Source organism: Odontesthes bonariensis, chromosome 6 (assembly GCF_027942865.1).
Source record: "Odontesthes bonariensis isolate fOdoBon6 chromosome 6, fOdoBon6.hap1, whole genome shotgun sequence".
NCBI classification, from domain to species: Eukaryota; Metazoa; Chordata; class Actinopteri; order Atheriniformes; family Atherinopsidae; genus Odontesthes; species Odontesthes bonariensis.
The window spans coordinates 35766548-35777731 of NC_134511.1; the positions used below are offsets into that span (position 1 = coordinate 35766548).

At 39.5% G+C, this 11184-nt stretch overlaps 3 protein-coding genes across 3 annotated transcripts; all 3 read left to right on the forward strand.

Annotated features, from left to right (window-relative positions):
- The first annotated feature begins 242 nt into the window (after positions 1-242).
- On the forward strand, positions 243-2638 carry LOC142382993 (serpin A3-5-like). Its single transcript, XM_075469114.1, has 5 exons — positions 243-1619; positions 1737-1807; positions 1913-2106; positions 2205-2352; positions 2444-2638. The coding sequence occupies exons 1-5, from the start codon at positions 995-997 to the stop codon at positions 2636-2638; spliced, it is 1233 nt and encodes a 410-aa protein (XP_075325229.1). The 5' UTR covers positions 243-994.
- Positions 2639-3607: 969 nt separating this feature from the next.
- Positions 3608-7887, forward strand: carnmt1 (carnosine N-methyltransferase 1). The gene is made up of 8 exons (XM_075468577.1): positions 3608-3755; positions 4150-4345; positions 4480-4649; positions 4829-4969; positions 5093-5271; positions 5479-5592; positions 6890-6993; positions 7079-7887. Exons 1-8 carry the CDS (start codon positions 3619-3621, stop codon positions 7271-7273), a joined length of 1236 nt encoding a protein of 411 aa, XP_075324692.1. The 5' UTR covers positions 3608-3618; the 3' UTR covers positions 7274-7887.
- Positions 7888-8092: 205 nt separating this feature from the next.
- LOC142382560 (uncharacterized) lies at positions 8093-10601 on the forward strand. Its single transcript, XM_075468578.1, has 2 exons — positions 8093-8603; positions 8931-10601. Exons 1-2 carry the CDS (start codon positions 8223-8225, stop codon positions 9081-9083), a joined length of 534 nt encoding a protein of 177 aa, XP_075324693.1. The 5' UTR covers positions 8093-8222; the 3' UTR covers positions 9084-10601.
- Positions 10602-11184: the final 583 nt, after the last annotated feature.

Below are 11184 nucleotides of genomic sequence, written 5' to 3' on the forward strand. Positions count from 1 at the left end.
TTTTACTTATTTTTTTGACTTTATAACAAAAAAATTACCAAAGAATTAAAAGGGTTTCAACTTTTCGTTATAGCAAGATACAAAGTGCTGACCGGAGACAGAAGTCATCACTAGCTAAAGCAAACAATGGCTGCTTGGCTTTTCCTGTATCAAATCCTCAGTTTGACGCCATGATTAGTCAGCTATTGATTATTACACGCAGCAAATGTAAAGGCTGAACAAATAAGAGGTTTGAACAGAGAATAAACAGAGTCAAGGTTCAACTGATCACTCTTACAAATAGCAGATCTTTCTCCATCCAGTCTGTGGTGGAGAAGACAAACTTTAAGCTGCAGGCACAAGAAGGTAAGTGGTTAAAAGCATTTACGAAAAACTACTAACTTTGTGTACAACATGATGTGGAAGTGTTCTGCCTGCACAAAGTTATAATTAACATGTAACATCTGTAAATGCAAATGCTGTCTTTTCTAATTTGATCCTCTTAGAAGTACGACTCTGTTGTTGTGATGTCAGGAATTAAGAATCAAAGCTCCCGAAACTTTTCCTTTAGTATTCAAATTTTCTCCTGGACATAAAATATTTCTGTGTTTATTCAACAATTAAAATCATTATTAGTAAAAAATGAAAAAGCTTTACTTTCAATTGTAAAGTCTAAAATTTACGTTCACCTGCTTCATGTGCAAAACTCAAACAGATGATTGAAAGCAAACAAAACTGCAAACCCTGGTTTGTGTGTGGAAGTACCTGACATCACTCCGTCTAAAGAAGAGACATACATGTATACTGAAAATTTGATGGAGAATAATTGAAACTGTTTCAACTTTGACAGATACGTTCATTAAGAAATAGCACTTATAAAGCTAAGCGAGTACGTTTCAGGGCCTTTAGAGCAGCACATGCAGTTTAACTATCTTTGCATGAGTATCTGCAATTGCAAACATTGTGTAACCCAAATAAACAATGTTGCACTTTTGAACCCTTGTCTCAGTTCACCATGATGCGTGCAGCTGTGGTTTTCTGGATTGTATCGGTGGTGGTCTACGTCTTGACAGGCTATCCCCATGAAGGACATGCCGTGGAAGCCCAAAACACTGCTGTGGACAGCGACAACGTCGTCTCATTGGTGACCTCAGGAAACAAAGAGTTTGCCTACAGTCTGTACAGGAGGCTAGCAGCTCATGCTGACTCCCAAGGCAAAAACATTTTCTACTCTCCAGTGAGTTTGTCTGTTGCCTTGGCTGCCTTGTCTGTAGGGGCAAGGGGGGAGACCCACCAACAGCTTTTCAGTGGTCTGGGTTTCAACAACTCCCAACTTACTCAAACAGATGTAAACCAGGCCTTCCGTACACTTCTGGCCAATACAATGTCTCATGAAGACATCAGTGAAGGCACCGCTGTGTTCGTGGACAACTGCTTTAAGCCACAGCCCGAGTTCCTGGACGTCTTGAAGCAGTCCTATTTTGCCGAAGGCTTCAGTGTTAACTTCACTGAAACAACAGACAGCGCCGATACCATCAATAAGTATGTGGCAGATAAGACCAATGGAAAGATAAACAAGCTGGTCTCCAGCCTAGATCCCAGTACAGTCATGTATCTTCTCAGTTACATCTACTACAAAGGTAAAAAGGTCACATAGGATAAGAAGTGGTTGCTTTAAATTTCAATCTGAGTTTGCATATTTAAGTTTATTGTATCAGCTGTAAGATATCTTATTTATACTCATCGCCATCAAACAGGAAAGTGGGCAAGTCCATTTGATTCTGACATGACTAAGGAGGACATGTTCACTGTGGAGGGAAACAACAAGGTTAAATGCCTTTTTTTAAACAATTGTTACAATAATATTTCATTATATGAATTCTCCTGCTGTGTTTATTTTCCAATTAAGGTCATTTAATTTGACATTTTCCAGGTTCCAGTCCAGATGATGAATAAGGAAGACATTTTTGATACTTACTATGACCAAGCAATTAACACAACAGTCCTCCACCTCCCGTTCAACAACTCCTATTCCATGCTTCTGATGTTGCCTGGTGACATGGCAACACTGGAGAATGTTATCAGCCCATTTTATGTCACCAAATGGTTGAAGTGGATGAAGTTGAGGTTAGGAGAATTCAAAGTAAAGTTATCCTTAAAGTCTTTACTTTGTCTTGTTAGATCCATGCTACGAAAATAAATATTTTGTGTTCCTCGATTTGTAGGAATTATGACATATACGTTCCAAAGTTCTCCATCAAGACTTCCTACAAACTGAATGATGTGCTGACTGAAATGGGAATGACAGACATGTTTGGTGATCGTGCAGATCTGAGTGGCATTTCAGAGTTGGGAAAACTGGTAGTCTCAGATGTAAGTGCAGAGAATACATGGAGCTCAACAGACATTTCTTTCCCTAAATTCTGTCTACATTCTGCTCACTCTGTCTCCACTGTGCTGTAAGGTTGTTCAGCAAGCTACCCTGGATGTTGATGAGGCTGGAGCCACGGCTGCAGCTGCTACAGGCATTGGAATCACATTGATGTCCTTGCGCCTAGTCCCAGTCTTGAAGTTCAACCGTCCTTTCATGGTGATCATCACTGAACGCAACACAGAAAACCTGCTTTTCATGGGCAAGATTGTCAACCCAAACATCTGAAGGAGGAGGCACTTTGTGTGCAAGCAAGGCTGCTATACTCATTAAATACAAAGAAACGTCTTTCTTGTGTGGTGTTTTGCGTTGTTGTGACTACATGCACATAAGCACAAAGGCGAAAGAATTCCCATTAATAATAACCAAGGTAATCTGTTTTAACAAATACTATAATGTTGGGGACTGTAGAGTTCAGCCTTTGACTGAAACACTATGTGTATAACAGTGTGCGAGTGATTTTCTTGGAGATAAACATATCCTAGCAGGAGAAGAAAAAAAACCTATATGATATTGCTTTCAATAGATATGACACAAACTCTTTTATTTCTTAAATTATTATTTTACTGATTATCTGACTACAAACTAAATGCCAAAGTAGGTAATTAACTTAAACATAAAAGCTTTGCCCAGCAGAGGTTATGAGCTGCACAATCCGTTAGTGAGGTCATATGTTGCTATTTTTTTTTTTACCTCATAGGTAAAAATAGATAAAAAGGTGGTTGAACCTAATTTCAGTCAACTCTGGCCACAAATAGTTTGTTTTTTGCTCTTTTAAGAGTAGTGGTAGTTCTAATTAGTTATACATTGAGGCTTCTGCAGTTAAAATCAAACCGCATTTGCTGTATGTGTACTGTCTGTGGTTGGATGAGAAACTGACTAACTGAGAATGCTGTTAGTCAATCTGAGCTACAACTTCAAAATAATTTCAAATTATTTTATGCCTGAGAGCTAGTAGACAACAGGTGGTTATTTAAAATAGACAAATGTCCACATAATTTGTGTAAACAATTGTGTCCATGATCGACTGTATATTTACTTTTCCACTGATAACATTCGGTTGATATCACATAAACTAACCGCAGTATCACCATTTAACTATAGGGGGCGGTGAATACCTTCCGGAGTCTAAACTGCTCAATGCGGCACATCTCAAGAAGAAGAAATATGTCGCGTTTTGATTGGATGGCTGTAAGTTTCTTTCAGACATGGCCGAAACAGCAAGAGATGATACGCAGGGTGGATCTTGTTTTAAAAGAGAAAGAATAAAATGCAGCCCGGAGGAGGAGGCCAAACTGGAAAGGCAGCACTTTTGGAGAATAATTGATGCTTTTAGGTTTTACAGGTAGACGTAAAATTGTAACGTACGTGAAATACAACAACAGTTTGTGTGAATAAACGATGCTGTTAGCACCGTAACACCTCAGAGAACAGAGGTTTGAAAGAAAAAAAAAACTGGGGTTCTTATTTTGGCAATGGCTTTTGGTTCACGCATGAAATTAAACTTGTACTAAACAGCATACTGCGGGAGGTATCTGCCAGTTTTCTGAGTCTTTAAAATATCTTACCTCATATGGTTCACACATTCTCGCGCTCGTCCTGTTACAATGATTCATCTACACGATAGAACAGAGATCGTAAATAATGTAGAAATTAAAAGAACCAGTGGGCAAGATGTAACATTATTAGGCAGCAGCTCCGTTTGCCAACGCTTGGTCTCGTGTTTTTCCTCCCATCAGGGTCCATGTCCAGGAACAGGTCAAGCGTGCTGAGCGTCAGTTCCGGAGCCTTTCGCAACACCACCAGAATTTGGTGCCAGGTGTTTTGTACAACCTGGCCCGGATTAGTCATTGTGCTGACCACAACCAGGAGGTTCTGCAGGCCATTGTTGACAACAGCCTCCACATGTTTGAGAACGTAGAGTACGGTGAATGGGTAAGAGTTGATTTAAACGAGGTGCAGACGCACAGATCCAGCCCTGCCAATTGACACCTTTTGTAATGATGTTATTTATTCACCATACTTTTCCTGAAGATTTTGTGCAGATATGTCCATCTTGGTTATTTTAGGAGAAGGATCCGAGGAAGGCACATCCGTCTACTACATTTGACATGGACAAACTTAAGTCCACCATTAAGCAGTTTGTCAGAGACTGGAGTGAGACGGGCCAAGCTGAGAGGGACTCCTGCTACAAGCCCATCATCCAAGAGATCGAAAGACTCTTCCCCTGTGACCAATAGTAGGAATTGCACATGGCACACTTACAAAACATGCAAAATGTAACAACTTACATTGTAATACACACCAACACGTCTATGTTGTACTATGGCTTCAGACCATCAGTTATTAGAAATGTTTGTATAACTTACTCAGTGTTTTCTATGTGATATGTGCATTTTGTGCATTTTATTATATCAGTGATGTGTCTAAGGTGAGCGTATTGGTTCCGGGTGCGGGACTTGGTCGTCTCGCCTGGGAGATTGCTCAGCTGGGTTACACGTGTCAGGGCAACGAATGGAGTTTCTTCATGCTCTTCTCCTCAAACTTTGTTCTCAATAGGTAACACATACACAAGCATTAACACTCCTGGGGCTTTTATTTAGCGGTATAACTCTGACTTCATGCTTTGAAAAGTACCACTTCCTTAAACCTTTGTTCATGATTTTGGACTTCTCTGTTCAGGTGTGAAAAGGTGAACGCTCTGACCCTGTACCCCTGGATCCACCAGTTCAGCAACAACAAGAGATCCTGCGACCAAACACGACCAATCAGATTTCCCGACGTCAATCCTCAAAGCCTTCCATTCGATTCAGACTTCTCCATGGTCGCAGGGGACTTTGTGGAGGTTTACACAGACTCGGGTATGTTATAGCCAAAGTGATGCAGTCAAATTTTGTAAACAACTGGAGGAAGATGTTAAATAATTAAATTAAGAGTATATACCATTGTAATTTCTCTAAAAAGTACATATTTAATGATTCAAATAAAATTGACATTTTTGGGTATTGTGTTTTGGTAAATTGTGAATTATTGATCACCAAGCATTTTATTTTGTGTGCTCATACCAGAGTCCTGGGACTGTGTGGCAACCTGCTTCTTTATCGACACAGCTCATAATGTCTTAGAGTACGTGGACACTATCTGGAAGATTCTCAAGCCTGGAGGAGTGTGGATCAATCTGGGTGAGTCAGCTTCAGTTGGGAAAATAAATTAGATGTTTTTAAACTCTATTAACAATCAAAATGCTGTCTATGACTATCAAACACGAATTAAATTGACTTAAAGGCGGGGTAGGGGTTCTTTTTCTGGAGCATTTTTTTTTATATATTGCTTGAAATACTCTTCACACCCCCATTGCAACCAATTAATTAAACGTTTTGACACAAAAATGAAAAGTTTTAGTGGCCTCTAGAACGTACAATCTAGGAAAAACACTATCCAATCATACTGAACGATGATTGGATTCTGATGCCGTCTATCAAACTGCAATCTGTTCCTCCCTCCCCCTCCTTCCCCCTGTGCGCGTACCCTTCTTCGTGAACGAATTACACGCGTCCAGAAGCTTGGCAGGAAGCTAAACTAGAGCCAGCTTGGCTAGCACCTAGCATTATTAAACGTATAGTTAGCATATACTATATACTAAATACTAAATACGGCAACGATCGATGCTTGCTGTCAGAACAGCGCTCGTGCATCTTCGTGCTCGTGCACGTTCATGTACTCTAGAGGCGTGGCTTCGGGGGGAAAGTGAAGAAAAGGGTTGGGACTTTTTACCTGTGTATTTTCAAAATGCAGCTTCGCTGGACTCAAAATCCAGGATCTCCTACCCTACCTTTTAAGTGAAGTTTTCACACTAGACCCATAGTAGCTGGGGTTAAAGAAACTGAAACTCCTTGCGGCTTTTTGAGTTTTACATAAATTGTGTAAAATTTGTTGCTGATGTAGAGCCTTAATGTAGATTTCAAAATGATTGGTTTCATGGCTGATTTCAGTTTTTATTTTTAGTCGTAATAGAGATGAATCATTTGAAAAAACTTACTGTTGGTAAATTTCAATCTCCTCAGTGGAGTGAGAGCAAAAAATGATCATGAACACTTGGAGGTCACAACATGATTAGATCATCTGATAGCTACATTAATGGAAAATGAGTCCGGTTGAAATAATAACTATGTTTAACCTGTTATCACCAAAATGTCCCACGGGCAGGGAGTAAATTGATTGCAATTTCCTTTTCATTCAGTAGAATCTAAGCTTGAAACAGTCTTTTAAACATAAAGATGTTACATCCTCCCTTTTTTTACATTACTTATATATTTTTATATTTTATATTTTTTATATTTGCACTCTTTGCACTGTTTTTGGTGGCTTTGAATTTCGTTATACCACGTATGATGACAATAAAGGCATTCTGATTCTGATTCTGATGTTTGAAAGTAATACTTTTTTGTCAAACTCATCTTAATCTTTGATATTTTTAAGGCCCACTGCTGTATCACTTTGAGAACATGGCCAATGAGCTCTCAATTGAACTGAGCTACGAAGACATTAGGACAGCGATGGTAAAGTTGGGCTTCATCATTGAGGTAAACAAGAGCTTAATTTCATCTTCATGACATCATGTTTGTCCTCCCTTCCGGTAGCACAGCAGTGTTTATATTTCCCCTGCAGGTGGAGAAAGAGTCCATGCAGAGCACCTACACAGAGAATGACCGCTCTATGCTGAGATACGTTTACGACTGCGTCTTCTTTGTCGCACGAAAACCTGCAGAGCTGCACTTTAATGGTCAAGACGAGAGCCAGCATCCAAACTCTCCTCCAGCTGCTAAGTCACCACGGCGAGAGGGCACTGACCGACTGACGTGACATGAAATCATTTCAATTTAAATTAGTGAACCTAGAACAGCACAACCACTAAATGGAATTGGAGATTAAGTTGACAAAATGAAAGATATGGACACAAAATTATGGAAAATTGTAAATGGACATATTTTTCTTTCTTTTTTTTGTGAAAATATTTTTTAGGCTGTCTCTGATGAATAATTTGCTCAACTCCACAGGACTCATGTGGGACAGGCCGGTCTCATGAAAATGGTTAAAAAATGTAGAATGTAGTATGAAGCATTGCAGAACTGTTCAGTCACTTCTGAAACAAGTGTACTGACTTACCATCTCTTGGTCTTTTGTTTGGAGAAGAATCAGTTTACGTTTACGTGTTTTAATAGTATGTATGTTATCTCCAAAACCACAAAGGTTTCAACTCTTTTATCTGTTATGCCCGCCGGTCTCATTCATTTTCATCTTTATTAACTTCCCCTCCCAGAAAGTTTGTGTGTGTGTGTGACAGAACAGTTTGAAATCTATTTATTTTTTCTTGGTGCCAATAATCCCATCTGCTTGTTTTCACCTGTCACTCAGACCTTTCAGGAGCAAGTTGTTGTAAAGCTGGTCATAATTTTGGAATAAAGCCAGACATTTTGAATATATGGGTCTCTTTTGGTTTGCCGTATTATATCAACAACTTGTTATAAAGTTACAGTTTGACGCAGGAAACAAATGTAATCATTTAAAACGCAGAGGGAAAGCATGGGGCAGTGTGAATGTGCCGGCCACAGGAAGAGTAGAGGCTGTGGGCGGGTCCAAGACATCTGTTCTCTACTCTGATTGGTTCTTCGTGCAAACTCGCAATGATTTCATTTCCGGTGCAAATATTTTTGCGACTGAGGCTAAACGTATCAGTGTTCAACATCTAGGTGGGAAAAGCCCGTAAGTGATACATGTTTTTGTTGTTGCTGCTCTGATAGATCTAAAATTTATGGCCAAGAGACGCGCCGAGGACACTCTGCTTCACGACTCTCCCCCTAAAAGATACTGCCGTTCACTTTGCAGTGGTAACATGCAGCCGAGGAGCATGGCCCCGACCGGGGGTGTGAGTCCGCCGTCCCTGCTGGCGTTGTTGGGAAGTCGCTGCAGGAAGAGGCCCTACTATTTCGAAGACCAAGAGAAACCAGAGCACACAGATCCTTGTCTTAGGAGAGCTCTCTGTGACTCCATGGAGCATACAGCAAATGTTTTGACGGTGCCGATTTCTGGAAGTTTCCATGACCGTCGCATCTCCGTTACCGTCACAAGCAAGAAACGACCTCGGGAGGGCAGCCTTGGTTCAGCGACGGTTATCCCTACAGTGAATGATAAAGTAAGTTGTTGACAACATGGTATGATTGAGAGGTTTTCAGAACCTAAAGATGTGGGGGCTGTTCCGTTTACTGCCCATGGAAATTAATTTCTGATGTAATGAGAGTAAATGCCCACTAGATGTCATGATTTCCTATTTATTCATCTAATAAACCAGCAATATGTGTCGGTGCTTGTGGGAAAATAGTATCTTATCTTTTTTCATTTTTTATTATTGTTATTCATATATATATATTTATCCAGTTTTGATTTTAGTGTAGCTGTTGCAACATATTAGGATTTGGGTTGTTTTGCATACTCACTTTTCTGTATTGCTCCTCCCTTTCAGACACAGGAAGACTGCACTTATAATTCCTTTCAGTATTGGAGGGTCCCCCTACCTGAACTTGACCTTTCCCTGCTAGGGGATGACCGTGACTGTTCCAAAACAAAAGAGAGGTCAAAAGCTAGTGGCTCGTCTTCAGATGCCATGGAGACCTGAAGATAACAGGTCCAAGTCCTCTTGTTGTCTTCAAGTAAACCTAAGGACGGTGTGATGCTCCTAAGCAGATAGACGCATTAGAAGCACATTAAGGTTCCTTTAAATGCACCCATTTGCGGTGGAACAACTGGATGTCCCAAAGCGGGTTATGAGGGTGCCTTGGGAAAGTGTATGATGATAGTTAAATAAATCAGCAGTATTCTGGTGACATTTTATAGTCGTAAACATAAAACATATGAAGCCATTCCTATCCATAGTCATTCAACAGCTTGTATGTACAGTATGTCAGGCAGACAGCTACCTTCTCTTTTATGCTAAATCCTTGTCCTGCAACCTTTTAGCTGAATGGTGGCTTTCAAACATAAATGCCTCTATGCGATTCATCATCACATAGCTGTCACTACTTTCTCATGACCAATTTGATGCAACTTGTCCCAGAGTTAGTGACTCTAAGGGTGACTAACTCTTAATGCTTTAAGGGTACTTTCCATGCAATTGACTTATTTTTTGGTAGTTTTTAGTGGCAATAAAACCATTTTCAATACTTGTTACCACCCCTTAATCTTGAAGTGTGTTCTCTCAAAGTGTCTCATAAAGACGTGATAAAGCACTGGTGCACTTCCAGAGGTAAAGTAAATCTTGTCTAAATCTAGTGAAGAATGATCTCACCAGGACCTCCGCACCTTGTTTGCTTCAGAGCTGAAAGAGTCCTGATTGCATTTGAAGGAGGAGGTCATGAGCTCCTCCGGGCTTCTTGGAAAGGCTCTGTGCCCTTTGGACCCACGGCTGATAAAAGGCCAGTGAGTCCTTGACAGAGTAATGAAGTGGTGGGACTGCAATGAAGGTCTCTGTCAGACTTAAACATTTTACACGTTTTAACTGAAGGACACCGCCATGGTAAGTTATGCAGATGAAAGTAATACTGCGAGTGAGCTGGAAGATTTTTTCCAACACCTGTTTACCTATAGCTGTTTAAGATCATTTGAAAACTTGATGCTGCTTATTTACTAATTAGTTGTTGTTAGCAAATAGCTAAAGTTAATGCTAGCTATCCTCAGCTCAAACAGGTAACCCAGCTTAGCCAGGTGCCATTTAACTTGTTCTCTAACAAACCAGTTTACTAAAATCTGTTGACTTTAAGTTTAACTTTAAAATAGTGTAATATCTGCTACCACAACAAATTTTGGAGCCACATGGAGAAGCCGAAAGGTAAGAAAGTTTTGAGACGAGTACAATTTTAATGTCACAATGAAATCTCCTCAAAATAAGTCAAAACTGCCAAAAGTTTTATTACAAGTTTTTCTGAATTGTGTGTAATTGTGCAGGCAGGTTATCAGATTGATTTTTCCTTATTAACTTGCATTTCCTGAAGAGAAATCTGCTCAAACAATGAACTTGTTGTCAATTTTGTTGTTTTGTTGACACACTAATGGCAAAGGTGTCTAACCGTAGACTGTTTGAAATTGTTTTAACAGAATGTAGATGTGAATAAAGTTGGAAAGGATGGTGTTTGTCTTACCTCTGAAATGGAGATTTCTGTCTGTCCAAAACCCCCACCCCCAAAAACACGTATTTCAAAAATATGAACTGTAAATCTTTGTGCCGTTTTACTCTTCACACCACTCACTGGAAGCCATTTCTAAGTGGGAAAAAAAATCTGATATAACAGACATTTCCTTGATACTCCCCAATTTATTACATTAATTCAGACAACAAAATTTATGGTATTTTGGAAACACACATGTATATATGTCTGTTTTTTTTAGTTTGTTTTCTTTCCACTAGTTTGAAATAAATCATGTTTTGAAGGAATTGAAGTCCCATCTCTAAATTGCTATCCTATTTTTGGCCTTGTAAAGAATATGTAAAAATACACATATGATTGGCTGTAAGCTAACAGCAATGGTATTGCTGCAGACTTAGTTTGGAAAGTTAACAGAAACTTATACATGATGTCAGAGAAATGTAGTATTTTGTCTAGATATTCTAGGATGCCGCCTTTTGCAAAGTTTGAATTATGAATTGACATAAACATCCACTTTTTCATAGTCAGCCAACTCAGAACTCATCTTAAATGTTCAGCTTAAAGAACTACTTTAGT

What these genes read in the sequence shown, in the direction of transcription:
- LOC142382993 (XM_075469114.1), top strand. Translation starts at nt 995, where the DNA reads ATGATGCGTGCAGCTGTGGTTTTCTGGATTGTATCGGTGGTGGTCTAC. An exon ending in CTGTGGAGGGAAACAACAAG is followed by an intron (nt 1,808 to 1,912) that starts GTTAAATGCCTT and finishes GACATTTTCCAG; the next exon opens with GTTCCAGTCCAGATGATGAA. An exon ending in GAAAACTGGTAGTCTCAGAT is followed by an intron (nt 2,353 to 2,443) that starts GTAAGTGCAGAG and finishes CTGTGCTGTAAG; the next exon opens with GTTGTTCAGCAAGCTACCCT.
- carnmt1 (XM_075468577.1), top strand. Translation starts at nt 3,619, where the DNA reads ATGGCCGAAACAGCAAGAGATGATACGCAGGGTGGATCTTGTTTTAAA. An exon ending in ACGTAGAGTACGGTGAATGG is followed by an intron (nt 4,346 to 4,479) that starts GTAAGAGTTGAT and finishes TGGTTATTTTAG; the next exon opens with GAGAAGGATCCGAGGAAGGC. An exon ending in CTCTTCCCCTGTGACCAATA is followed by an intron (nt 4,650 to 4,828) that starts GTAGGAATTGCA and finishes TTATTATATCAG; the next exon opens with TGATGTGTCTAAGGTGAGCG.
- LOC142382560 (XM_075468578.1), top strand. Translation starts at nt 8,223, where the DNA reads ATGGCCAAGAGACGCGCCGAGGACACTCTGCTTCACGACTCTCCCCCT. An exon ending in TCCCTACAGTGAATGATAAA is followed by an intron (nt 8,604 to 8,930) that starts GTAAGTTGTTGA and finishes CCTCCCTTTCAG; the next exon opens with ACACAGGAAGACTGCACTTA.